Source organism: Macrotis lagotis, chromosome 3 (assembly GCF_037893015.1).
Source record: "Macrotis lagotis isolate mMagLag1 chromosome 3, bilby.v1.9.chrom.fasta, whole genome shotgun sequence".
Lineage (NCBI taxonomy): Eukaryota > Metazoa > Chordata > Mammalia > Peramelemorphia > Peramelidae > Macrotis > Macrotis lagotis.
This window is the reverse complement of record NC_133660.1, coordinates 21,615,842-21,643,700: the sequence shown is the minus strand read 5'-3', so window position 1 is coordinate 21,643,700 and position 27,859 is coordinate 21,615,842. Positions and strand designations below refer to the sequence as shown.

Below are 27,859 nucleotides of genomic sequence, written 5' to 3'. Positions count from 1 at the left end.
CTGAAGGATTATTTACCAGAGCCTAGCCACAACTATTTCCCCTTAAACTTCTTTTTTTTCTTCAGGTTTTTGCAAGGCAACAGGGTTAAGTGGCTTGCCCAAGACCACACAGCTAGGTAATTAAGTGTCTAAGGCCAGATTTAAACTCAGGTACTCCTGACTCCACTGTGCCACCTAGCCTCCCCTCCCCTTAAACTTCTAAGAGGAAGACAAGAGGCAGAGTCATCCCCCACACCATCACAAGCACAGCACCAACAACTAAGTTGTGCTGAGTGGGGGGGCAGAGTTCATTCACAATCCTCAAGCCTCAGAGACAACATCCAACATTTAATTTTGCCTTTTAATATAATTAAAGAAGAAAGAAAATAGACATTCTTGGTGATCTTAGCTTCCTCTAGCTATAAGGATTCTCCCCATCCCCAAATATTTCTTCTGTCAATTCCCTTCCCTTTGTTCTAATACAATGTTCTCACAACACTGCTATTCTATTACAAGAAATACAAAAATAGAACTCAAGTTCATCCTAATGTTTCCACTCTACAAAGTAATACGGTTTTCAATTGATACTCCAGATTACAATTTGGCTAATTCTCACCAGAATAACAGTTTTAAACTGAAATGATGTTAAGCCTTTCAACTGCTCACAGATCAAATTTTAAAGAACCTTTTGTGAAACATGAACACATAGAAAATTAGATACACAATACACATCTAAATGCAAAACAAATTAGGCTTAACATTTCTAAACATCAGAATTTAAATGATAAATTATATGATTTCTCTGGTTTTGTTTTGTGAAGACAACTACCAACATATCCAAGTTTTACCAAGATATCATTCCCATTTTATCATGGAAATTTTAACCTGTATATTATTTAATTCTATGATCTAAAAGATTAATCATTCATTGAAATACAACATTTTGAGTTTAAAAGTTTTGTTTTTTCAAAACTGAGGTCTTACCTGGTCGAATTGTACTGTCCCTTCCGAAAAGGTGAAGGCGTCTTCTACCAAGGCAAAAATGTTCAATGATATGAAAAATCTCTACTGGTTTTTCTATATTTCCAATTTCAGGTTCTTCTGTGATAATTAAGTCAATGTCAACATTGGCATGAATGAAGTCACCATCAGTGCTACGCCGAACAGTTCCTTTGATGCCCATCAGACAGTGCTCCTGCACAAGACAAGTATAAACCATGTTTGTTCCAGACAGCTGCCCTTTTTTTCAGAGCTCTAGAGTAAATATTCTAGAACCTTCCAACCTCCTATGGTCTTTAGGATGATAAAAACCAGAGGAACTGTCATGATGAGAAAATGAGTCAGAATTTCTTAGACTACATACAGACTGAGCAGAACAGAAGGTGAGTTTTCACAAGACAAAACAGAACTTAGATCAAGTGTACCAGGAGAATCTTGACAATGCTTTTCAGGGGAAGAAGGAGGGCAATGGATCACCAGAGAAGGTTAGATAGAAGAGGAGGACTTGATCTCCAGAGGACTCATCTGAGTCCTGATGGAAGAGGATGCTGAAAGTCAACCGTAATGAGTCCAGGTGCCTGGGGACAGCATGCATAAATGTAAGTAAGAGGGTAGACATCAGCTATTATCATAGTCAGACAGAAATATGAAATGTTAAATAAGTTTGGGAAGGCAGAATGTAGTTAGACCAAGTGTGAAAGGTCTTAAAAGAAAGAGTAAAGAATTTATATTTTATCAAAGAACAAATTATATTTTTCTTAGTTCCTGCAACTTTCACAAGTGCTTTCTAAGAAAAGAAAATAAAAAATAAACACAAACCTGCTTGAGATCTTAGACCTATGTCATCTACTTCTAAATCTCTGGCTTGGAAAGACTTTTGAAAGCTATGTTGTGGAGGATCAAGATTAGAAGCATCCATCAGGGGACACTGGCAAGAGATGAGAAGATGATCAATGGATGGAGGCTTTAGAGAAGAAACATGTCAGACTGTGAGGAAATAGCATCATTAATCCTGGCAACCAACTGGACACAGGAAATGAAGAAAGGAGGAAAAATGTCTACCAAGCAAATAAATGGAGATCCTGAATTCAGTGAAGAGTTGGGATCAGGCTCCAGTTTTTCATTTTGCAAGGAGATGGAAAAAGGCCAAGGAAAGGGTTTTATATATGACATTTGAAGGGTGGAGAAGAAAAAGGACCAGTAAGGGGATGGGAAGAAGAGTCAGCCAGAGAGGCGGAGACTAAGAAACTGTAGTGTCACTGAAAACAAGGGGCGAGAAAGGCTCTGCTTCCTGGGGTCGGAAGGGTGGCCCACCAGAGGGGTGGCCCACCAGAGCTAAAGAATCAGCCTCCCGGAGGCAGCCCCAGGGCACTGGGAGCCGCAGCTCACAGCAGCGGGGGAGTCTCCTGAGCTGCACCCAGGGGAGCACCAGGCACAAAGTGGAGGAACAGGGGAGACCTCTGCCAGAGTGAGCACATGCAGCCCAGCCTTCAGGGCACACAGCAAGCAACATGGTCTTTCTGCAGCCCTGATCCAGGAACAGACGCAGGCAGAGCCAGTAAGCAGGAGCCCCCAGGGCATGAGCCCATTGAGCTGAGGAAGGGGAATGAAGAGACTGCAGAGCTTTGTCCTCAGCCCCAGGAACAGGACTCTGGGGCTCTGACCACATTCAGATCCTGATTGCAGTCTAGGCCCCCCTGGAAGAGCGGCAGCCCCCCCCCCCCCACCTCAGCCCCGTGGCAGAGGGGGGTGCATAATGGTCATTCACAGACCAGGAGGGAGGACAGAGCCTCACACACTGAGACCCTTGTGGGAGTGTCCCAAAAGATCAGGAAGCACCACAAAACAGGTGCAGGCTGGGAAAAATGAGCAAGTAGAGAAAAAAGAGTAACACAATTGAGAAATATTTTGCAAATGAGCCCAAGAAGGATCAAAACACTCAGTCTGAAGATGAGGAAGCACAAGCTCCTGCATCTAAAGACTCCAAGAAAAACAGAAATTGGGCTCAGGCTATGACAGAGCTCAAAAAAGACTTTGAAAATCAAATAAGGGAGTTAGAAGAAAAACTGGGAAAAGAAAGGAGAGAGATGCAGGAAAAACATGAAAATGAAGTCAGCAGCCTAGTCAAGGAAATCAAAAAAAATGCTGAAGAAAATAGCATGCTAAAAACCAGCTTAGGTTAAATGGATAAAACAGTTCAAAAAGTTATGGAGGAGAAGAATGCTTTAAAAAGCAGAATGGGCCAGATGGAAAAAGAGATAAGAAAACTCTCTGAGGAGAACAAATCCTTCAGACAAAGAACAGAATTCAGGGAGATTGATGAATTTACCAGAAATCAGGAATCAATACTACAAAACAAAAAAAAAAATGAAAAAATTAGAAGAAAATGTGAAATATCTCATTGAAAAAACAACTGATATGGAAAACAGACTTAGGAAAGATAATTTGAAAATTATTGGAATACCTGAAAGTCATGATCAGGATAAGAGCCTGGACATCATTTTCAAAGAATTACTACAGGAAAATTGCCCTGGTATCCTAGAAGCAGAGGGCAAAATAGAAATGGAGAGAATCCACAGATCCCCCCGAGAAAGAGATCCCAAAAAACCAATCCCTAGGAATATCATAGCCAAGTTCCAGAACTCCCAAGTCAAGGAGAAAATATTACAAGAAGCCAGAAGGACACAATTCAAATACCGTGGAGCTGCAGTCAGGATCACACAGGACTTAGCAGCAACTACATTGGAAGCTCGTAGGGCTTGGAATACAATATACCGGAAGGCAAAAGAGCTTGGAATGCAACCGAGAATCAACTACCCAGCAAGGCTGAATGTCCTCTTCCAGGGAAAAAGATGGACTTTCAATGAACCAGGGGAATTTCAAATGTTCTTTTTGGAATGGCCAGAGCTAAACAGAAGGTTTGATCTTCAGATACAGGACTCAGGTGAAGCATAGAGATTGGAGGAGAAGGGGAAAATATGAGGGACTTAATGATGATGAACTGCATGTATTCCTATATAGAAAAATGACACTGATAATACTCATATGAACCTTCTCAGCTAATAGAGCAGGTAGAGGGAGCTTTTATAGTTGAAGCCCAGGAGAAAGCTGAATTTGAAGATAAAATACGGTGTAAAAATGGAGTTAATAGAAAAAAAGGGAAATGTAATGGGAGAAAGAAAAAGGAGAGGGGTAATAGGCCAAGATATTTCATATAATAAGACTTTTCTTTATTATAATGAGCTATTGCAATGATATGGAAGGGGGGAAGGCAAGGGGGAATGAGGGAAACTTCGCTCTCATCAGAGGTGGCTAGGAGAGGAAACAGCATATATACTCAGTGGGGTATAGGCATTCAGAGTAAGGAGAGGGGGCGACGGGGAAGGGGGGGGATGTGAGTGATGGAGGAGAGGATGGACCATGGGGGGAGAGTTCAGATATAACACATTTTCTTTTTCACTTATTGCAAGGGGCTGGGATTGGATGGCCTGTCCAGGACCACAGGGCCAGGTGGATTCTGGGCCTAAGGGGTGGTATGGGGACTTGGGGCTTCTTGGCCCCAGGGCCAGGGATCTGTCTGCTGCGCCACTCAGCTACCCTACAGCAGAGTCAGAGTGAAAGGAGAGAGAAAATATAGTACATGGTAGTGGAGAAATACCAAAGGAGGGAATTGCGATCAGCAATGGCAACGTTGGAAAAATATGGAAGTAACTTTTGCCATGGACAAATCATAAAGAATATGATCCATGCACAACAGAGTTATTGGTGTTAGAACAAAGACTGAAGCACATTTTTTAATATTATTATTATTATTTTTTTGGGGGGTGCAGGGCAAATGGGACTGGGTGGCCTGCCTGGGGCCGCATAGCAGGGTGATCCTTGGGTGCCTGAGACTGGATTGGGACCCGGGTGCTCCTGGCTCAAGGGCCAATGCTCTGTCTGCAACCAGCCACCCCTACTATTATTACTATTTTATTTTATTTTGGGTCTTTTTTCTTTTTTTTTTTTGCAGGGCAGTGGGGATCGGGTGGCTTGCATGTCACATGGCTGGGTGATTGTTGGGTCTATGGGGCTGGATGTGGGCTCTGATGCTCATGGTTCCAGGGCTGGTGCTCCATTCATTGCGCCACCTGGCCATACCTACAATTATTGCTATTATTTTTTTTAATTTTAATTTTTTTTCTCTCCCCTTTACTTTATCACTGAAGCAAGTCTATATTTATGGGGGGGAGGGGTATCTGTTTACTCTTAAACAAGAATATTTTACTAATGTAAAAATAACATTAATTATACAAAATGAGAATAAATATTAAATTAAAAAAAAAAAAAACAAGGGACAAGGTCCAGGAAATCCAGGAAAATCCAGAAAACAAATCCAGGAAAAAAGGTCAAATGTGGCCCAAGAGTCAAGTACAAGAAAAGTGAGAAAATACCTTGTGATTTATCAATTAAAAGCTAACTGGCAAACTTCCAATGGAACAATTTCCAGAAAGAATCAATGGCAAGAAAAACAACCTAAGAGTTTATCAATGAAAAAAAGACACATATAATTATGTCTCTCAAACTTTTTAAATGTCACAATATACAAATATATGTATAGTGTGTACATTTATTGGGGTTTTCTCAAACTAAGTTTGGGGGAAGCTATTATTTCATTACTTCTTATATACTAAAATAAAAATACCTAAATATTTTTTATAATACAATTTATGGGCCAAAAAAAGAATGTCCTTATTCCTCTAAAATTCTCATGACCTCATTTCGAGATCATTTTCAATCTGAAGGAGTACAGAGGAAAACAGAAATAGGAAGGACATGGAAGACAGGAAAAGGCTTTACCTTTGTCCTTTGGAAGACAGCTTTTGGATCTAAAGTCTTTGTCTTGCCAGGATTGTTTTTGTTGGTTTTAATCCAGCAAATATCTTCACATCGTCTGTAACCCCATTTGCGTAAACACTGAAAGAATGTGGGAAAGACAGTCATCAGGATTTTTGAAAATTAAGCACAAAAAAAACTGACTCTTTTCTAAGTGAAGGAATAAAATTGCAAACTCATGCGATAATTTTGTTTGAAAAAGAGAGTCCAGTCTGAGAGGAAAAAACAGAAATGGCACCCAGGACTATAGATACAGCTTCAGAATGGTCCAGGGACCCTTGGAGACACATCCCCAAAGCCAAGATGAGCCTCACCACCCACTCTCATGTTGCCACTCCAGGTTACACATGAGAAATCACATGTAACCAAGGCAAAGATTCACTTTTCATATGGAATCACTGTGTCCAGCATCAAAGCTCAGGATGTTGAGGAAACTTATAAATTTCAAATTGGAAGTTATAAAACAATTTTTATTGTAATGCCCACATTTATATAAAAATCCTGTGGTATTTGCAGCAAAATAGAATAAAGTAAAGGTGCCAATGCTCCAAATCTGCAGAAACTAATTAAGCAAGATTGAGAAGCAAAAATCCAAACCACCAGCACTTGTTTCTAATTCTGCTTCTCAGATCTTTGTTTCTTTTCTTTTTCCAGCCTCCTATTTAGTTTTAACTCAGTTCAAGGGGTCTTTAATACCTCCTACTTCCTAAGAATTAAATAGCAGAGAGCATCAAACATGTATGTATGTCTGTCTCTCTACCCAATTACTGGAGCTCTTCTCCCTTCCCACCTCTTTCCTACTTCACAGGGCGGGCTCCAGGGGCCCTCACTGAGGGGCCCCTCATGCTCCACGCACCCTTTAGTCTGGTTGTCTTCTCATTTACCCCACTCCTGATCAATGATACCACCTGGCCTCTTAAAGGGACCAAGGACCACATTCAAACTGTCATTCAAAACATGGGCTCAACAACATTAAATAGATTGTTCTACAATTTCTTCTAAAATAATACCTATTTAATCTTTTCTTAAGGATTAAGAAAAAGCATCTTACCACTCTGCCAAGGTCAAGGCCCTCCCCAGAGCCACACCACAAAAAGACAAATGACCGCAATCCAGAAAGCTCCTCAATTTCAAGCTTCATAATCTATGAAACATAAGATAATATTGCACAAAAGGATCAGTGGCATCATATTCTGAAATTACAAGCAAGATTTTTCTGGATCTCCATCTACACATATATGTCTTCATAAGAAGAGGGTTTATAGGAAAAATTCCTAACTCATCATTTGAATGCTGGGTCTCTCAAAACAAGAGGACACTAATCCAAGTTTTAAGAATGTAGTTCAGGGGCCTCTGGGTGGCAAGTGGATAGAGCGCTGGTCCTGAAGTCAGGAGGACCTGAGTTCAAATCCAGCCTCAAATTGCCTAGCTGTGTGACCTTGGGCAAGTCACTTAACCCCACTGCCTTGCAAAGCACCCCCCTGAAAAAAAAACAATCTGAGATATTAAAAAAAAAAGAATGTAGTTCAATAATACTAGAACTAGAAAAGACCTTAGCCTTTCTTCTGCTCAATAATTTCACTTTGCAGATGAGCTGACAAAGAACTCAAGAAGTTCAATAAGCTATTCAGAATCACAAAATTTATCAAGGAGTACTAAAAGACAATGTAAGCTTTCTCATTTTTTTCCCAGTTTCCAGTTTCCAAAGGGGAATTCACCAATCCGAAATAAAATAAACAGGATTACTCAAAAGAAGATAATGTGCCTATCATTAGCATCTGACACACTCACCCCCCCACCCCTATCAATATCAATTTAGGGATCAGAATAATTCTTCAACATAAAATTCTGAGTAAGGTGTAATACAATTAGCTTATATCAACTAGAAGTAAAATCATTTCTTAATGTACTCCTTACCCTTTTTCACCTATCTTCATAGTTCAAAAGTTTCCAATCCTTGTATTTAGCAATCCTTTTCCCCCATTTGCAATTTATTCTGAAGACACTTGTAGTCATACTTTTGTTTAAAATCACCCAATTCAACAACAGACACTTACATCATCCCACGTCCAACATTTTTCGTTCGCAGTAATTCCAGTTTCTCGGTAATATTCTTCCAAAGGAGGTTCCAGAAGAATTACATCAAATTTGGATTTTAGTTCTCTGATGTCAAAATTATCCAAATCTGCTTGTAAATACCTAATGAATTAAAGCACAACAAATGGGTGGGAACAATTTTAAAAATGCTACTTTTATAGCAATTAAACAAGATTTTACAACAATACAATTAATCACTGTAGGCTTTTTTTTTTAGGTTTTTGCAAGGGAAATGGGGTTAAGTGGCTTGCCCAAGGCTGTCACACAGCTAGGTAATTATTGAGCGTCTGAGACTGGATTTGAACCCACTTACTCCTGACGCCAGGGCCGGTGCTTTATCCACTGCGCCACCTAGCCACCCCAACTGTAGGCTTTCTTAAAGTTCTTAGTTCCAAACACAAACAAACATACAATCCAAATCACTCCAAATGGCATGTGAACTGTGTTATCTTAGGCTATTAACATTTCTATGACATCTACATATGGGTCAATCCTATGGAGTTCCCACTCCCCCATAGGCCTTCCTGGTCTCCTTTCTGTATCCTATCAAAGTCAAGGGAAAAAAAAACATCTAGTCCTAGAATGTTCTTAAGTTCTACTAATGCACTCTCAGTTTTGACAGGTCTTTGGGTCCATATGTTAAGTGTTTTTTAGGTTACAAACATGTCAGGGCCTCATTTTCCCCCAGTCTATACTCAAGGGAAGAGCTTCACTGGTATAAAATGAACTGTAACCATCTTCTCTATTCCGTTAGTATAAAGTCGTCCTGACTTTAAAGACAAGCTAACTTCTAAGACCATTCATAAAGCCTAGTTATAAAACTGCAGCATTCAAAGAAGCCTGGCCAAAGCCTGCATTAGATGCATGAATCCCCTTTAATGACAATATCAGATTAGGACAAAGATGACTTGATATGACACAGAATCGTCACAACAAATATAAGAAAACTATTTTACAAAGTTTGGTATTCTGCTCAAGGAAGAGCACAGGTGTGCACACAAACACACACACATGAGTAAATTACTTCAACTCCCTAGAAGTTTTGTGTCTCTCCAAAGTAGAGTCTCCATTTTTATATTAAAAGCCTGAGCTCTAAGGAGTTTCAAAACAAGAAACAGAAATAGGCTACATTAGAAAAGAGTTTCTTAAATGGTTAAAAATTATGGCCTTTCCAGAAAGATAAAGATAAAGGTAATGATAAAGATAAAGAAAGATAATGAAAACAGTGCTAACATTGGCAGTAAAGGCACTTACATGGGAGGAGTGTTTGATTTTGAGATCAGCTCATCCTTCAGTCTGATAAGCTCCCTCAGTTTAGGATATTCTTCAAATCTATCTGCTAAACCTGAATGGTAAAATATTAATATTAAAATATTTAAATTAACAACACAAGTGAAATTTAATTCAGTCAAACTAAATTATAAGAATCCATTAAATCAATCCATCAACATATATTTATTAAATACCTACTAGAGCCAAGCAGGGTTAGTGAGAAGGATTCAATTTACATTCCAAACCTGCAGATTTTTTTAGCACTGAGTTTTTAATAAGGGTCTACAAACCCCCAAAATAAAAGTTTACAGGACAGTTCCTAGTATGTCTAGAGTGGGAGCAACCATTTGATCACACCTAGTCCCTCAGTTCTGGTTATATACTCCCATCCAAAGTTTTTAGGACTAAGACACTTCAGGACAGGTTCAGTGATACCACTTTAAATAAAGACTCTCTGCTAGTAATTTTAAAACATTATGGTCACTGCAGTCAAGTCCATTTACAAACAAGCACTAAGAGAGCACACCCGAATTAGAAATGGTACCATTCTTAAAAATGTTTATCAGTATTTTACTGAATTCTGTAATATATACAAAGAAAAAAAGATATTTCTAATCTTTCTAAAACTTACAAAATGCAAACAATACATAATTTAAGCTTAATTTCAAGTTTCAGTGCATCTTTTAAAAAAACATTCTTTTAATCAGTAATGAAAGAATTACACACAACTCTCAATTATACACAAAACTGGCAACATAAAAGCTTCATTTTTTTTTAAAATTGCATTTGATTCTAGGACAGACACAATTTCTTTTGTGGTTCTGCACAGACTATTACAGATAGTTCCTGCTTTACATAAGTAGACTTCTACAGACCTCTATGTAAATTTTACATTATGTGAATTTTTCCATGGATACAGGGAAAAGAGGAAGGAGGGAGGAACATGATTATGAGCCCATGAAGGGAAGGGGCCAGGATATGATTCAAAGACATGCTGGGACCAGGCCAGAGAAGCAAGAGCAGGGGGAGGAACCCCTGGAGACCAAAGACAGACACACTATATTCAAGTGCAGTTGGACAGAAGACAGACAAGCAGAGCATAGGTGGGTGGGCAAACCAGGGCATTGGTCTCCTCTTGGCACCAGAGATTTCAAGCCAAGCCCAATCTGGTGGGGTCAACAGAGGTGGTGTCTCTGTATCTATTCTTCTGCTTTTACACTTAGATGGTTTTTTAAGAGTTTTTTAAAAGGGTTGGATTTTTTTGGTGGGGAGGAGGAGGAGGAGGTGACATGGAACACTTAAGCCAAGGGGCAGTAGTACGGAGAACACAGGACTGTACAATAAAATCAGTGGGTTTTTTGCATAATGCAAATTTACATAATGCGAGAACGTCTATATTACAATGAGTTTGTACTTCTTGGCCATTCATGAATGAGACTATTCTATCCCTAAGCCAAATATAGGGAAGCAAGAAATAGCATTCTGTGGACAAGTTTGGCATACCGACATCTCTGATGAAATTCTGGGGTCTGTGGCCTGTGTCAACAAAGTGTTGGCAATAATCATTGTGAGGATTTAAGCTCTGGGTCCCCTAAAATGTGAAAATAAAAAGAACATAAAATTAGTAGTAAATAATATATATATATATATATATATATATATATATATATATATATATCTGGTTCCCACCTTGGGTTTTCTTGAGAGATAACAGAGTGGTTTACCATTTCATTCTCTAGCTCATTTTACCAAGGAGAAAACTAAAACAAACAAGGCAAACAGGGTTAAGGACATGCTAGGGTCACAATGCTAGGAATTGTCTGAGGTTGGATTTAAACTCAGGTCTTTCTAACTCCAGACTTGGTCTTGTAGCCACTGCACCACCTAGCTGTTCTATATATAAATGTACATAACATTTAAATTTGTTTTTTTTTTCTTTTTGGGCCAATGTACAGTCTCAATGTAGGGTGATCAACAAAAGTGAAGAACTTCCCCAATTGACAAATGGTCAAAGGATATGCAGATGAGGAAATCAAAGTGATCCACAGGCATACAAAAAATTGCTCTAAGTTACTACTTATTAGAGAAATGCAAATTAAAGCATCTCTGAGGTACCACCTCATACCTCTCAGACTGGCCAACATGGCCAGAAAGGACAATGATCAATGTTGGAAGAGATGTGGGAAATCTGGGACACTAATACATTGCTGATGGAACTGTGAATTCATTCAACCTTTCTGGAGAGCAATTTGGGACTATGCCCAAAGGGCAATAAAAATGAGCATACCCTTTGATCCAGCAATAGCACTACTGGGTCTATACCCTGAAGAGATCATGAAAAAAGGGTGAAAAAAATCACTTGTACAAAAATATTCATAGAGGCCTGTTTGTGGTGGCAAAGAATTGGAAATCAAGTAAATGTCCTTCAATTGGGGAATGGCTCAGCAAACTGTGGTATATGTATGTCATGAAACACTACTGTTCTATTAGAAAGCAGGAGGGATGGGAATTCAGGGAAGCCTGGAGGGATTTGCATGAACTGATGCTGAGCGAGATGAGCAGAACACCCTAACAGCAACATGGGAGTGATGATCAACCTTGATGGACTCGCTCATTCCATCAGTGCAACAATCAAGGACAATTTTGGGCTGTCTGCAATGGAGAATACCATCTGTATCCAGAGAAAGAACTGTGGAGTTTGAACAAAGACCAAAGACTATTACCTTTAATCTTATTATGTGATTTTGCTTTCACTTATACTTTATTTCTTTTCCTGAAGGATATAATTTCTCTCTCATCACATTCAACTTATATCAATATATACCATGGAAACAACGTAAAGACTAACAGACTGCCTTCTGTGAGGAGTGAGGGGAGGGAAGCAAGATTAGGAGAAAAATTGTAAAATTCAAAATAAATTAACAAAATTAATCAAAAAAAATAAAGAAAGTCTACAAATCAGAAGCAGAGCTAAAAGTGAAGATACAGTAGTGAAGGGAAATTTCAATTATCCACACTTTTGCTATAAATCTGTCTCTGAGTGAAGCAGTTAATACCAAAAAAAAAAAAAAACAAACCAAAAAGTGAAGAACTGTATACTTGGTGCTAAGAAAGCTTCAAGGTGACCAAAAATAACGTTCCCCCATTAGAACCATGGAACCAGCAAATGAATAAGGAAGATTATGACAGTAATCTACACCAAGGGAGTGAAACTCATATAGAAATGGATTCTTATGGGTGCATACTAACTTAGAAGGCCACATAGCAACATTATCTTTGTTACAACTTATTTTTTTTTTTAGTTTTTGCAAGGCAGCGGGTTGTGTTTATATCAGTTTTAGAATGTTATGTGTTGGGGTGGCTAGGTGGCACAGTGGATAGAGCACTTGCCCTGGAGCCAGGAGTACCTGAGTTCAGATCTGGCCTCAGACACTTAATAATTACCTAGCTGTGTGGCTTTGGGCATGCCACTTAACTCCATTGCCTTGCAAAACAAAACCTTAAAAAAAAAAAAAGGAAAAAAAAGAATGGTATGTGTCTGTTGTAACACAGAGGTGCTAGACTGGTTGTGACTCAATCAGATGAAAATGTAATTGGAAATAAAATATGATCATAAAATCCTAAAATTGATATAAATACAACTACATAATAACTGTTGTAGAGAAAAAAGGAATACATAGCAATCACTTAACAGATGCTTGTAAAATTGAGCTAAATTTTTGAAGAGAAGGACAAAGAGTACCAAAGTACTATCTAAAAGAAGGAAAAGATCATTTCTGACTGCAATATCAGAGAAGGCTACATGGAGAAGGTGGTCTCTAAAACATCTAGAAAAACCGATAGGATTTTAAAAGCAGTTATTTGGGCAGCTACCAGAGCAAGCAAGGGAAAAAAGAAAGTATTTTAGACATCAGGAAGCACTCTAGGTAAGGAATGGAGGTAAGCACTAGCTATGTCATTCAAGGAAAAGCAAGTGCCTTTTTGTTAAAGAGTAGCACATCTGGAAGAATACAGTGTGAGATAAAGCCAAAAAGGCAGGAAAAATATTGTGGAGTGTGTTGGATAAGATCAAAGGTCTGGACTTTACTTAGAGGAGATAGACAAGAGAAAGAATTATGGAATTTGAACAAAGACCAAAGACAATTATTACCTTTAATTTAAAAAAAAAAACTGTTATGTAATTTTACTGTTATACTTTTTTTTCCCTAAGGATATGATTTTTCTCTCATAACATTCAACTTAGATCAAATCAATGTATACCATGGAAACAATGTAAAATTGCCTTCTGGGGGGGGGATTAGGGGGAAAACTGTAAAATTCAAAATAAATAAATAAATTCTTTTAAAAAAAAAGAAGAGAAAGAGAGCTGTTGCATGGTTTAGAACAGAAGAGTAAAATGGTCAGATCTGAATATAAGGAAAAGAGTCTGCTAATGCTATGAAAGATGGGTTGGAGCAGGGATTCTTAACCTAGAAGCCACAATCTTTTAAAAAGAACTTGGCAACTATTTCAATTTACTTGGCTACCTTTGTAAAATATAGGACTTTCCTTGGTAATCCCCGGTATTTTATTTTATTCATTTAGAAACACTATTATGGCTCCGGTAGATTGTCAAAGGGGTCCGTGACCCAAAGATTCAGAACAGCTGGACTAAAGGGAGAAGAGATCCAAGTTGGGGAGGTGAGCATCAAGACTCATAAGTATCACTGTAGTAGCAGAGAATACAGAACAGATGTGAGAGGAGAGACAACAAGCCCAGTACTGGACAGAAGCCAAGGTGGGTGGCCTCTCTGTCTGACAAAGGAGGCTGCATTTCAGAAGTGTTTCAGGAGTGAGCTTAAAGGAGTCCCACAAGGTGGGAAGGTTGGCAGTCTTACCTTAAGGAAAGTACTAGAGTCTTTGTAAATCTCTTCCTCATAAGGCAGGTTCTCTTCATCTTGCTGCATCTCTACTTCATCCTTTGGGAAATAAACCCAGGAGAGAGATTTTATGTGCAAAGACCCCACTTCATGAGCGATCTTACATTTACCCATTTCCCAGCTTCTTCCACAGCACATAATCAATCATGCCACTGCCCACTGCCCCAAGGAAAGCCAGACAATTTCTTGCCTGTTTTTCTCATCACCATGTAATGATTAATGATAAATAACCTATGAAACAATATAGATGTTAATAATACAAACTAGAGAACATTACTGATGATGAGATAGAAACGAACTACAAACAATAAAAGAGAACAAAGTCTACATCTCCCTGAGTCTCTGTTGAATAAAGAGTTGACTGCCACATCTTATCTTCTACATTAGTAACATTCCCATGTCAGTGTCAAATTCACAATTGTCAAAAGAGCAGTTTGCTTCAAGCAACCAGTCACAAATGTACAATGACATTAAAAAATGTAGAATCTAGGGGCAGCTATGTGGTGCAGTGGAAAGAGCACCAGTCCTGGAGTCAGGAGTGCCTGAGTTCAAATCCAACCTCAGACATTTAATTACCCAGCTGTGTGACCTTGGGCAAGTCACTTAACCCCATTGCCTTGCTAAAAAACAACAACAAAAAATATAGTCTACCCACAAAGAAAACCAGCACTATATGAGACTAGATCATTTAACATCTCATTTCCATGGGCTGAATAAAAATACTACCAGCTAGTCTTGGGATCACTTCACAAATAGAATCTCATTTGATCCTCAAAATTCAGTTTCCTCCCAGCTGACTAGTGCTGTTCATATAAAGTACATATTTTCTCTGCTTTGGAACAACAAATTCTCAAATAAGACCATGTATTTAAAGCACGTGATCTTTTCAATCCTAAAAGGTCCCTTAGGATTAAGAGAGCAAATGAAACAATTGCTACTTGCAAGGTGTTTAAATTGTATCATGTAATTATACCAGGCTTAGTATCCTACTTATAATATAGAATAACCATCAGGCCTCTTCAAAGAGAGGCTCCTACTCCATATGGCAGATAAAAAGGTTACTTTGCCTAGTGTTAAACACTTTATCATCTTCCATAAATGCTAAGTGATCACAGGACAGATGAATCCTGCACAAAATCATGTTCATACTGCATTTACACAAGCAATCATTAGATTTGAAACCAGTTGGGCTTTAATAATAAGATCAAAGTTTGCTTCCTTTGAAGTCATTACCACCTCCAGTCTCCTCACTCTCAATGATGATGATGATGATTGTCCTTCATCCTGGAAAAGGCTATGACATCAGGAAGGTGATGTCACAACAAGCACATGAACTGGGTTTGAGTGAAGGGGATTGTGCTCAGTCAGTCTAACTTTCTCTTCCAGAGTCATCTGGGTCCAGTGGATGACTGGAAATGGCCCTGGATGTGAGGCAAACAGAGTAAAGTGACTTGCCCAAGGCCACCCAGTCAATAAGGACAGATTTGAAGACAGATCCTCCTGACTCCAAGGCCAGAGCTCTATCCACTGTGCCACCTAGCTGTTCACTCCAGTAGTTGATAGAGGTACCCACAATTCAAAAAGTCAGATACAGAAACCACTTATCTGTTTCCATCTGTCATTTATTTTCAAAAAGAGGAGGAAAAATGTCTACTAATTTCACTCTAAAAAGGACTTCAAAGTTGCACCTGTGAGACTGAAATTCATAATTCACAAATTTTACAGCAAGGAAATTGTTGAGGGGTCAAATTCCTCATTTTTTAAAACAAGAATAAACAAACTATATTAACCAAAATCTATTAAAAACAAAAAACAAGCAATGAAGACTCTTGCTTAATACTTCGCTGAAAAACTGAGGCCTTTCAGCAAGAGCTACTTTCCCTTCCACCTCATCCTGTATCACTCAGGTGTCTCTGCATGAACCCTTCCTTTTCTGCCCTTGCCTCATACGAAGAGGCAGCCAACCCCTCCACTCACAACCTCAGTCCCATCTTCTTTAGCAGACTGGCCCCTCAGTCTTCCCTGTCTAAGTTTTAATGTGTCTGCCGGCTGCTTCCCTGGCCCTACAGGTCTGCCCATCCCAACCACTAGTTATCACCATCTTCTATTTCTCCTCTTTCCAGGACTTGAAAAGATGACTTATGAAGGTCGTCTACCATAATGCCTCCAACTCTTAAGTCCTCTGCAGTGTAGGCTCTGACCTCCTCACTCAACTGAGACTGCCCTCTTCCAAGTGATCAAGAATCTCTCCTTGCCTGATCCAATGGCTTTTTGTCCCTTTTCACATTCCTTGCAGCATCTGTGCAGGAACTGACATTACCTGTTACCCTCCTCTTGAGCTCTACCCCTCTAGGGCTCTCTCCTTTGCTCATGGGCCTGTACCTTTTTAGTCTGTCTACTTTGCTGGATCTTAAGCTGGCTCATGCTGGCTCACTGACTGTTTCCCAAGGTTCTGTCCTAGACCCTCTTTTCTCCTGCAGTCTCTCTTGGTGATCCTGTCAGCTTCTATTGATTCAATTATCTATGCAGAGGCTTCTCAGCTACACTTTGCCAGGTCTAACTTTCTTTCAATGTTCAATCTCCCATCAGGTGAGCTGAGCTGAAGGTCTTTTGGACATCTGTCTCAAAATGTCCCAAGATGAATTCATTCTCTTTTCCCCAATACCCCAGAATCTCAACCTAGATGTCCACTTCACCTCTTCACTCACCTATCCAGTCACTGCAATGGAGGCCATCCTTACCTCATGCTTGGATCAGGGTGGAAGCCCCTTGAGGGGCTGCCCACCTCAAGTTTCTCCCACTCAGCCTCCACTCAGCTGCCAAGTGCACTTCCTCAAGTACAGATCTGACCATGTAATTCCTTTATTCAAAAAACTCTGACTCCTTATTACCTCCAGGATCAAATATAAACTCTCCTGAGACTTTTCATGCCTTCAACAGACTATCTCATCCCTTTTTGGCCAGCCCACACTCTACTCCTCCACATCCTCTGCCACCCTTCTTCCACTACTTACAAACAAGACTCACTGCACCACCGGCAAGCTTCTCCCTGGCTGTTCCTATGTTCTTCCTTGTCTTCCCCGAGTCAGCTCCCACTTACACATAAATACACTGTCCGTTGTACGCTCATCTGTGGCTCCACTTCAGAATGGCAGCTACTGGAGGGCAGAGACTGGCCCACTCTAAGAGTCTGGTATTAGGTGATTGACTGAAATAACTTGATATTCCATCAAGAGTCATACAAACTAATATTATTCAGAAGAACAGGAGCATTTGAAGAACATTTCATTACAGGAAAATTCAATTTGTTAAGTCTTCCTTCTCCCTGAACATAAGCTACAACAGGATCTACTTACCTTATATTCTTCCATGTCTTCTTCATCTGCCTCTCCTTCATCCAGATATTTGCGCTTTGCATTTGGAGCTGAAGTATCATAAGAAGCCCTAGAGATTCAGAATAAAATATTTTACAGACATGAGGAGATTCTTATTCTTCTCAACAATCATAAAAAATGGAGACTCAACAATCATAAAAAATGGAGACTAAAATGCAGAAAATGATTATGCACATAGATCTCAATCAAACTGCTTACTGTTTAGGAAGAGAAAAAAATTGAAACAAATTTTTGTGAAAAAAATGAATGTTAAAAATAATCTTTACATGTAATTGGGAAAAAATAAAATACTATAAAAATAAACTGCACACAAACACAAAACATTGTGCTGGGTGCAAGTGCTTCCTCTAGAGTAGATGCTCAGCCCAGCTCCTCAATTTATGTTGTGCTGAGGGGACAGGACAAGCCTATAGAGGATGAGGAGGATGATGGGGCCCATTCAGCAGGTCCTGGGAAATGCTTCCTCTGTACCGAGCAATGCACTGGGGTCTGGAGAGACAGTAAGAGAAAGAGTCTCTGCGTGTGAAGGAGTCAAGTGCCCTCTAGAGATGACCCCAGCCCACATGGGCACCCTCAGAGCAGGAAAGATCAAGAGGAGATAGGAGAGCAAGGAGACACAGAGCAGGGAAGGTTGGTCACCCAGAGGATTTCAGCTGCCCAGGCCTGCTAAGAACAAAGAGTCCCAGAGACAGCAACCATGAAGGCTGTCAGAGGCCATATCACCTCTGACCTAACATTCCTCAGGCAGCTCAGCTGTCATTCAATGAATTAATCCATCACCAAGTGCCTGGCTAAGCTCCAGGCATGGTGCCAGACTCTGGGCACAAAGGCGAACAGAGTAGTCACTGTCCTCCACTCTCTTATAGTCTTTCTACCAGGGAACATCATACAGACACATATAAGCATATACAAAAAATATACAAAATAAATTAGAGGAATTTGGAGAGGAAACATCAGTAACCAGGGACCTCAAGACAGGCCTCAGGAAGACGAAGGCTCCTACTAGAAATTCAGAGTGCCATAATGGAGAAGGAATGGACAGAGAGGTAAAAGTCATTCATTAAAAATTTAAGAGCTCACTGGTAATTGTGGGAAGAAGTTTCAGCTGAGCAAATGAAGCAGGAGTCAAACCTGCAATATATGAGTGCAGGGGAGGCATACTGAGTAAACAATCCCCTACCCCTACCCCTCCACCCCTGCCTTCTATGACTACAGATTACAAAATAACATTAATCTAAAGTCCTGGCTCAGACTAAGAATCCCTAATCCACTACTTACTGGCAATTCCACATAAACTACCCATTCTGACCCAGGGTCCAGGACTGTTTTCTTTTTCCATCACTCTTATAAAAAGCCTCACCAGTATGTAAAGAGTGAGGCTGGTCAGTCAAGTTGACCCAGGAAGGGCTCCCCAGACATGATTAGAGGAGTAAGCAGGCCAAGAGAAGGAGAGGAGTCTTAGGAACTCTTGGGAATAGGGTTTGCCTCTCAGCACCCTGATCATAAGGGATGGCTCTCCAGTAGGAGGCAAAGAGAAACAGAGTGCAGACTAGAAATGACAGAAAGACCAAGACATCAATAAAGGATTATGATGTTTGTTTCTTTGTTTTTGGGGGGAATGAAGTGTCTAACCAGCAGCACTCTGAGAGCAGAAGCAGCAGCATTTCTACCCGGGTCTCTAGCTGAGCACGCCAGTTATCCAGGGGGGGAGGGGGGTGGGGAGTGCTCAGCGGCCTGAGCAGAGCACTCAAAGCCTCTCACTGCAACTAGTTTGGGTGCACAAATGTAGTCCAAAGGTTCCTGACTGAGCAAAACAGAAAAGTTTTTTCACATGCTCTTTACCTCTACTAAGGCAAAGCATGAAAATCAATGTTTGGACTAACCTGCAGGTTTCTCTGGTCTCAGCAATCTCCCTTTGCTCGTCTTTGCTATTTAACACTGCGCCGATACTGTCAGCACTCTCAGCTCCCAACTGAGAACAGGCAAAAACAAAAGGTGTGTTATGGCAGGTGATGGCGGGGAGAGCAACAAGCCTCGTGCTCACTAACAATGGGAATGATTTTTCAACAAATAGAAAATGTATAATCTCCACGTTAAGAATGATTAGTCTATGAACTCCCACAGGGTAGGTTGACTCTAATTTGCTACAAAGTGAGTAAAGAATATATTTTTCCACTTTAGAACAATTTCATATATGACTGTTAACTTTAGAGAATTTCAAATTTTTCATTTAAATAACGTGACTAAAACCAAGATTAGAACTATTACATACTAAATGAAAAGTCAGTATCTGGTCTATTACCTTCCCCAGCATCAACAAAGTGAAAAAGCAGTTTTTAGGTCAGCCTGGGGTCCTATCCAAATTTCTGCCTCAGACATGACAGAGCATCAGTGCAATGTTCCCAAAGGCTTCCTGGCTCTGGAGGCAGAGGCCTGGGCTGCTGGGGTAGCTCTGTGGCTGACTCCCTCCCTCACTGCCTGGGGGACACAGGCCAGGTCACTTAACCTGCTCAGCCCCTCAGCCTTCAAACAAGTCAGATGAGACTCACCCCTTCCAGTTTTAAACCTTAGGAACCCATGAATGAATCTTTCTGATCTTTTTCCAATCAAAAATTTCATAGAAATAGGTTCCTTTTCATGTAGATTTCTTTGAAATTATTGTTAAGGATGTTTTGGTAACTCAGCAGAAATACCACACATCAGGGGACTCTGCTAAAATTAAACATTCTAGTTGCAGGTTGAAAGGTTCCAAGATCTGAGATGTTGGAGGGATTGCCCTTCCCAAGAATGCCACATCACTTGGTGAAGGTCACTAGACTTTGGACTCAGGTTCTGTCAAACCATTCTCCTCCCCTCCTTTTCTCTTACAATAGTCGAACTCACTCCACAAGGGGCACTCCTCCATGAAGACTTTCGAGACCTCAAAAGAGGCAGCAGCTTCCCCTGTCCCTGTTCTAAAGAGACATGACCATAGCGGTCATGAAGAGTCAAGGTAGCCATGAGAGAGATGTCTTCCTACCACTACTTACTGGCAATTCCACATGCAAGATGTCACACAAACTTGTATCTTTAAGCACATGACAAAAAGGGCATATATTGCCATGTGTCTGTGACAACAGGATGACCTAGAGAGTAGAGTACTAATTAGTGACTGGGGAGAGAAGGACAAGGGACAAAAGAAAGGCAACATGACTGTCCTCACGATGATAGTAAATATAAATTCTCAATTTCACTCATGTATTTGTTATTATTCAAATATCTCTACACATGTAAAATGGTGATATGTCTTAGGTTATAAATCTTAAGAGACCTGAGATTATTGTGTCCATAAAATGCAGCAGCCCCAATAAGCAGAGGACTGAACATGGTGGGAGTCTGGGGAGTCAGGTTCAAATCTTAGACAAGTCAGTCCATCTGTGGTCTGTGGTTTCCCTTCTGGAAAAGGCTGAATTTGAGCCAGAAAGATGACCTCTGAGTTCTCTCCCAGTCCCAAGGCTTCAGAGCTGCCTCATCCTGGCCTCCTACAGAAAGTCATTTTCCAATGATGCGTTAGAATTATAGATGCCAGGAAGGTAGAGGCTTCTAAATGAGACCCAACAGAATGTGAAACTGGGACACTGAACCAGGGCAGAAGCAGAAAAGAATAAAAGAGACTCCCAGAAAGAACAATCAATCTGATCTCAGCTCTTTCCATAAAGAAGAGTGTCTGGAGGAACTCAAAGTGTTAAAAACATGAATATTAAAAATCATTTTTACATATAACTGAGAAAAAATAAAATACTAAATAAGGAAAAACAGAATGGCATCAGGAATGGAAAACTATGCAATTAATCCTATTGAGAAACTGTTCCATGTAAAATAATTAGTCCAGAGGAGTGAAAAGAAGTTCTAAGGATACAATAATGAAGACATCGTTTTTGAATTAATTACCAACCTGGCCTGCTGGTTCATGGGTTTCTGAGGCCACACTGAAAATTATTGCAGCATAGGGTTAGGCAGACACATAGGCATCATCAAACTCAACTCCCTCATTTAACAGATGAGAACCCAGAGAAGGGGAGGGACCTGGCGAAGGTGAGACAGCCGGAGGATGACAAAAGAGAAACCAAACCTAGATCTCCTACCTCTCAGTTCTACTTCTCACATTCTGAGAACCCCAGTAGCCAGGATCTCTTGACCACATATTAACTGAATGAAATCATCTTTAACTGGTGACAGAGTATGATAAGATAAATCAATTTTAGCTATCAGTCCATTAAGTCAACAATAATTTAATAAGTGTACACTGTATGTCTTGCATTATATAAGGACTAGAATACAAAGAAAGGCAAAAACCAGTTCATGCTTGCATATACTCCACCTGGGGAGATGATATGTAAATATTTAGACACATATGAACCATGTGAGCAGATGAAGGTAATATGATTGGGGAAGCTGAGAGTCCCAGGCTAAGCTTCCTATAGAAGGTGATATTTGAGCTAAGCCTAGAAGGAAGTCAAGAAAACAAAGGAGCAGAGCATCTTGGGGAGGGACGGGAGACACACAAAGGGACAGAGGCAGAAGATGGCAGGGTCCAGTCCAAGGCTGATGTGCCAGGATCAGAGTCTGTGGAGGGAATAACACGTCAGAAGGGGCCAGATAAGGAAGAATGTCAAAGTTAAACAAATTTAAATCTGATCATCTCTAAAACTCAAAGAGCAGAGTGATGATGTCAGAGAGAACAGAGTCCATGAGAAAAGCCTGATGTGAGGTGCCAAAGGTCTGATTGGGGGCAGCAACTGTATGAGGGGAGAGAAGTGCCATCCACAAGAGATGTTAGGGGAGTGGCTAGGTGGCATAGTGGATAAAGCACGGGCCTTGGAGTCAGGAGTACCTGGGTTCAAATCCAGTCTCAGACACTTAATAATTACCTAGCTGTGTGGCCTTAGGCAAGCCACTTAACCCCATTTGCCTTGCAAAAACCTTAAAAAAAAAAACCAAAGAGATGTTAGGAAGGCAGCCAAGACTTTGACATGGAATGACTGTGTGGGCTGAGAGTGAGGAGTGAAGGTGCCAACCTTGGGGTAGTAAGCCTGACAACAGCAAAAGCAGGGGAACTCTCAACAAGGGCAGGAAGAGGGGAAGGTTCTATGTGGGACATGCCAATCAGTAAACATTTAAGAAGTTATCTACCCCATGGACACATCCAAAAGAGTAAAGACAGCTTCTGCCCTCAAGTACCTTACAATCATAGGAAGAAGACTATACTTCTAATGAAGGAAGATGGAAAACAAATAAGAGGCAGCAGAATCTGATGGACCACAGATCAATGGAGACTCACAGATCACAGAATCACCTGCAGGACAAGTGGTCAAGAGAGTTGATAAGCTCAACAAAGGAGATAGAAGAGAGAAAAGGATCCAAGAGGGCCCAGGACAGAGTCTTGGAGGACACCTTTGGTGATAGCTGATAGTGTATGACATCATACTAATAGAATCAGTAAAGGAAACTGAGGAGTGGTCACATAGATAAAGGGAGCATCACAAAACCCAGAGAAGACAAAGTGTCATGCTGGAGAAGTCAATAATTAGCAGAACTGTGAAAAGATGATCAGACATTGTAATGAAAAGACAGCTAAACTTGGGGGGCAATAGTTTCAGCAGAAAAGGTCAGAAACCAGACTGCAGCAGAATTGGAAGAGGGTGCTAGAGGAACGGAGGTGTGGATTGCTGTGGAGTTTCTCAAGGAAGTTAGCCATAAATGAGAAGAAACTGATAGCAGGAGAACTGGTGGACATGGTTAAATCAAGTGAGATTTTTTTTAAAGGGATACCATGGTTAGGTTTGTAGAAACCAAGGAAGAATCTGCAGCTGGGAAGAGATGGAAGGAAGGAACAGGAATTACAGCAGGGACAATCTGTTGCAGAAGGAAGGAGAAAGTACTGCCAAGGAGAAGACAGTAGCCCCATCTAAGACCCAACTATGAGATACTGTGGGAAGATGTCTGAGTGATATGAGAATAGGAATAGTTTTCATGCAACAGTCTCCATTTTTCTTTTCATTTAGTATGCATAAACTAAGATACTCAGGTAGAGAATGATGAAGAAGGAATAAGGTATGTTGCTTGTGGTAACAAACTTCAGGACAGAAGTTGTGGCTAGTGAATTGGCAAATCAATTAGGGAAACACAGGATAATTGTTTTGCTGCAGTGAGGACCCAGTTGAGATTAGCAAATAGAAATTTAAGTCTGCGTAGATTTACACTTAAGTGAATGTGAAAACTGGATCAGTACTAAGTCGAAGAGAGAGGAGGAATGCAGGAGGAATTGGTTCTCCAAAGGTTCAAGGTAGGGAAGGGAGGAGAGGGCAGTCAGTCTATTGGTGGTAACGTAAAAAAAAAAACAACTGAGGGATGAAGGGAATGAAAGTTATGATGAGGAACAGAGCAAGGGGTCAAAACGCACAGGAAAAGAGAAATGATAACAAATGATCTGCTTGCCTTCTTCATGAGAGGCGGGAGAGAAAAAGGGAGAAAAATTTGGAACTCGAAAGTTTTAGAAATGAATACTAATAACTGTTTTTACATGTAAGTGGGGAAAATAATCTTAAATCAATGCTTTTTACAAGACTACATGTTAGGGATTAAGGTATAAAAAAAAACACACAAGGAAAGAGGGGCTGGATTCGGAAGGGCTTCCTCCACCCAACAGAGCATCTTGTGTCTGATCCAGCCCACAGAACGCCCTCCTGGTGCCTGAGTTGAATGGAGGATGGAAGGGGCAGACAGAGGTCTTCTGCTTGAGAGAAAAGAGAGTTCTGGAAGGGCGGCCCAGGTCACAGGGTCTCCCCGCCACCACCGCCTCGGCCACCCGTGCCCGAGTGGGGGCCGCTGCCAAGGCTGGCTCTCAGTGAAGCCTCACCGACACCCCGCGAGGAGAACGGGGACTCAGTCAGTGGGGCCACACGCACGGCTGCGGGGGAAAGCAGACCCTTCCCGCCCCGGGCCGGGCTCCCGCGGGGAGGCTGGGCTCAGCTCTTGCGGGGCCTGGGACCCCAGAACCCCACATTCCGAACCGGCCCAAAGTCCCGGGGTGGAGGGCGCGCTGGGCCCCGCCCGCCCCCGGAGCTGGGCGACCCCGGCCCTGGCTGCCCCGCTCTTCCCAGGCTCTGGGCCGCAGTCCGGGGAGGCGCTTGTTGGGGTGGGGGGCCCAGGGGTCTCCCCATAACCCGCGGGTTCCTCATTCACCGCTGCGGAGACTGAGGCTCGGCAGCCGGAGGCCCAAGGCGCGAAGCTGGAATGGCGGGGGGGGGGGGGGGGGGGGGGGGGCTGGAAGAGGCTCCGCCCAGATACGAGCTGCAGGAGCGCGAGCACCGGGGGGGCGGGGCCCAGGGCAGCGGGCATGCGCGGCGCGACAGGAGGCGGCACTCGAGCCCGGACCCAAGCAGCAGGAGCGCGAGCCCCCGAGGGGCGGGGCCGGGGAGGGGAGCGAGCATGCGCGGTTGGACAGGAGGCGGCACTCGCGCCCGGACCCAAGCAGCAGGAGCGCGAGCCCCCGAGGGGCGGGGCCGGGGAGGGGAGCGAGCATGCGCGGTCGGACAGGAGGCGGCACTCGTGCCCGGACCCAAGCAGGAGCGCGAGCCCCCGAGGGGCGGGGCCCGGGGGAGCGGGGCGAGCATGCGCGGCGCGAAAGGAGGCCGCGTGGAGCGCCCCCGCCCCGTCACTGACCTGCTGGGCTAGGAGTTGCCGGCGCAGCTTCTGCCGCTCGCGAATCTCTTGGAGGCGGCTGTCCATGGCCCGGCCGCCGCTCTTCGCACAGGGCCGGGAGCGCGGAGGCGAGCGGCACAGCCTCCCCCGAGACTGGGCGAGGCTCCCTCAGCCCGCGTCCTTTCCGAGGACCTGCTCCAACGACCCGCTCCGCTCCACGCTCTGGAGTTCGGCGCTTCCGGCCCAGGAAGTCCCGCCTCCTCCATGGCGTCGGGGCGTGACGTCACTCGTCAGGAGGCGTGGCCGGAGCGGCCCGGCAGTGCCGGAGGGCGTGCTCCCGGCGCCGGCTCTGCCCGCGCACCCCGGGGGACCCGGGCTCCGGAGGGCCGGCCCTCTCTGCGATGCCCGGCGGGGGTCGGGCCGCCCAGCGCTGGGCCTCAGTTTCCCCGGCTGTACGCCAGCCTGGGCGCTCCCGCTCCCCCCAGGCACATAGACGGGGCCTGTCGAAGTGTGCATGAAGAACCCTTTTTTTTTTAGGTTTTTTTGCAAGGCAAATGAGGTTAAGTGGCTTGCCCAAGGCCACACAGCTAGGTAATTATTAAGCGTCTGAGGCAGGATTTGAACCCAGGTACTCCTGACTCTAGGGCCAGTACTCTATCCACTGCACCACCTAGCTGCCCCATTTTGGGCAGCTTCTTACAGTAATTAGAACTCCTTAAATTCCAGAAATTTTCAAATGAAGATTTGGTTATTTGCTCTTATTCCCTTTTCAACCCTTTTTTTTCATCATTTGGCAGTAAAGGCCTCTCTAAAGAGAAGAATGTGAGGAAATTTAGCCTCCACAATGGAAAAGAGAAATGGAGAAAGTCTGCGCACAAGACATATATGTCCAGATGATGAGATTTTTTTTTTTTAGGATTTTGCAAGGCAAATGGGGTTAAGTGGCTTAACCAAGGCCACACAGCTAGGTAATTATTAAGTGTCTGAGCCTGCATTTGAACGCAGGGCCGGTGCTTTATCCACTGAACCCCCTAGCTGCCCCCCAAAGTGTGCATTATAAGGCCCAGGCCTGCCCTCCGGATCTGATCTGGCCGGGAGGAGAAGGTGAGGCTGGGGGCGGGGGGCTGGAGACAGCCCCCCTGCCAGAAGGAAGGACAACAAGGGTACAAAAAGCGCCCCCAGGGTTACAGGCCTAACCCTGCTGTTGAGGTCAATCCCAGGAGAGGCTCCAAGACTGCTCCAGCTGACCCCGAAGGCGCGGAGTCGAGAGGAGGCGATGAAGAGGGGGAGACGCAACTGTACTCGGTAGAGCTTCCACTTGCCGAGCACCAAAGAGCGAGGACCGGTAACTGGAGTCCAGCCTTCTAATCCAGTCTCATTTGACAGAAGAAACAGCCTCCGCGAGTTTAGATCATTTTCCCAAAGTCACATAGATACAATGGAGCTGTGATTTGAAGCATGTTATTTTGGTTTCAATGCCAGGGTCCTTTATTTTTGTATATGCTGGGTAAATAATAATTACTTCATAAAGATTGACTTAAATGAAAGGCAGAGAAATCTCTATCTCCAGCTCTTAATTTCTTCTGAAATCTAGGCTTTTTTTTTTGCAAGGCAATGGGGTTAAGTGGCTTGCCCAAGACCACACAGCTAGGTCATTATTAAGTGTCTAATTTGAACTCAGGTCCTCCTGACTCCAGGGCTGGTGCTCTATCCACTATGCCACCTAAGTACCCCCTCTTCTGCAATCTAGTCTCACATCTAGTGCCAACTGGACATCCCATCAGCATCTCAAACTCCATGCAACTCCCCCCCCCCCCCTTCCCTCTTCCCCAAATCCTTTCTTCTAAACTTCTTTCTTTGAAGATGTCATCTTCTGAGGCAGCTAGGTGATGCAGAGGATAAAGCACCAGCCCTGGAGTCAGGAGTACCTGAGTTCAAATCCAGCTTCAGACACTTAATAATTGCCTAGCTGTGTGGCCTTAGGCAAGCCACTTAACCCCATTGCCTTACAAAAAAACAAAACAACAACAACAAAAAAGTCATCTTTCTCTTAACCATAGGTTTGGGATTCTGAACTGTTTTTAGTTCCTAAAAGATGCAAACTCTACAATTGGCTCCAATTTGTCTTCTAACTATTTCAGACCACTTGCTCCCCTTCATACAGCATGTTCCAGACAAACTGGCCCACTAGCTGATCCCCAAATAAAACACCATCTTCTATCCTTGTCCCTCTTGCACATATTCTCCCCTATTTGAGGAATTAAATCCCTTTTCACTTGCATATAGCAATAACAAAGTGCAAAAGGAAACAATAGAAAAGAAAATCTAATTCAAGATAATTTAAAAATGCATACACTATCTGGGAATTGATCAAAACACACAAGTTTTATATCAATACAATTACACTTTAAAAAGACAAATAATTGGATAGTTATTGCCCATGGCTGGATAGTACCAATATGATAGCAATGTCTATACTACTTACATTAATATAGAGATTTAATCCTATATCAGTCTATCAAGAGATACATTATAGAGCTAGACAAAATTATTAGAAAAAACAATAGGCCTAAAATATCAAGGGGATGCTGCCAAAGTAGAAAATTATTATAGCAATTTGATACCAGTTAAGAAATAGAC

At 42.3% G+C, this 27,859-nt stretch overlaps 1 protein-coding gene across 2 annotated transcripts in view; it reads right to left on the bottom strand.

Annotated features, from left to right (window-relative positions):
- The window catches only part of METTL14 (methyltransferase 14, N6-adenosine-methyltransferase non-catalytic subunit), a 28,193-nt gene extending 2,751 nt beyond the window's left edge, over nt 1-25,442 (bottom strand). Inside the window, exons 1-10 of one of the 2 annotated variants that reach the window (XM_074228314.1) lie at nt 25,241-25,442; nt 19,420-19,508; nt 17,498-17,585; nt 14,100-14,180; nt 10,726-10,813; nt 9,205-9,295; nt 7,911-8,052; nt 6,905-6,997; nt 5,818-5,934; nt 964-1,174 (exon numbers count right to left, since the gene is read on the bottom strand). In XM_074228314.1, the coding sequence (XP_074084415.1) occupies nt 964-1,174; nt 5,818-5,934; nt 6,905-6,997; nt 7,911-8,052; nt 9,205-9,295; nt 10,726-10,813; nt 14,100-14,180; nt 17,498-17,585; nt 19,420-19,508; nt 25,241-25,306 (1,066 nt within the window). In that variant the 5' untranslated portion in view covers nt 25,307-25,442. The remainder of the gene's footprint in view (nt 1-963; nt 1,175-5,817; nt 5,935-6,904; nt 6,998-7,910; nt 8,053-9,204; nt 9,296-10,725; nt 10,814-14,099; nt 14,181-17,497; nt 17,586-19,419; nt 19,509-25,240) is intronic. The other variant, XM_074228315.1, reaches the window with a different exon arrangement.
- Between the last annotated feature and the right edge of the window lie 2,417 nt (nt 25,443-27,859).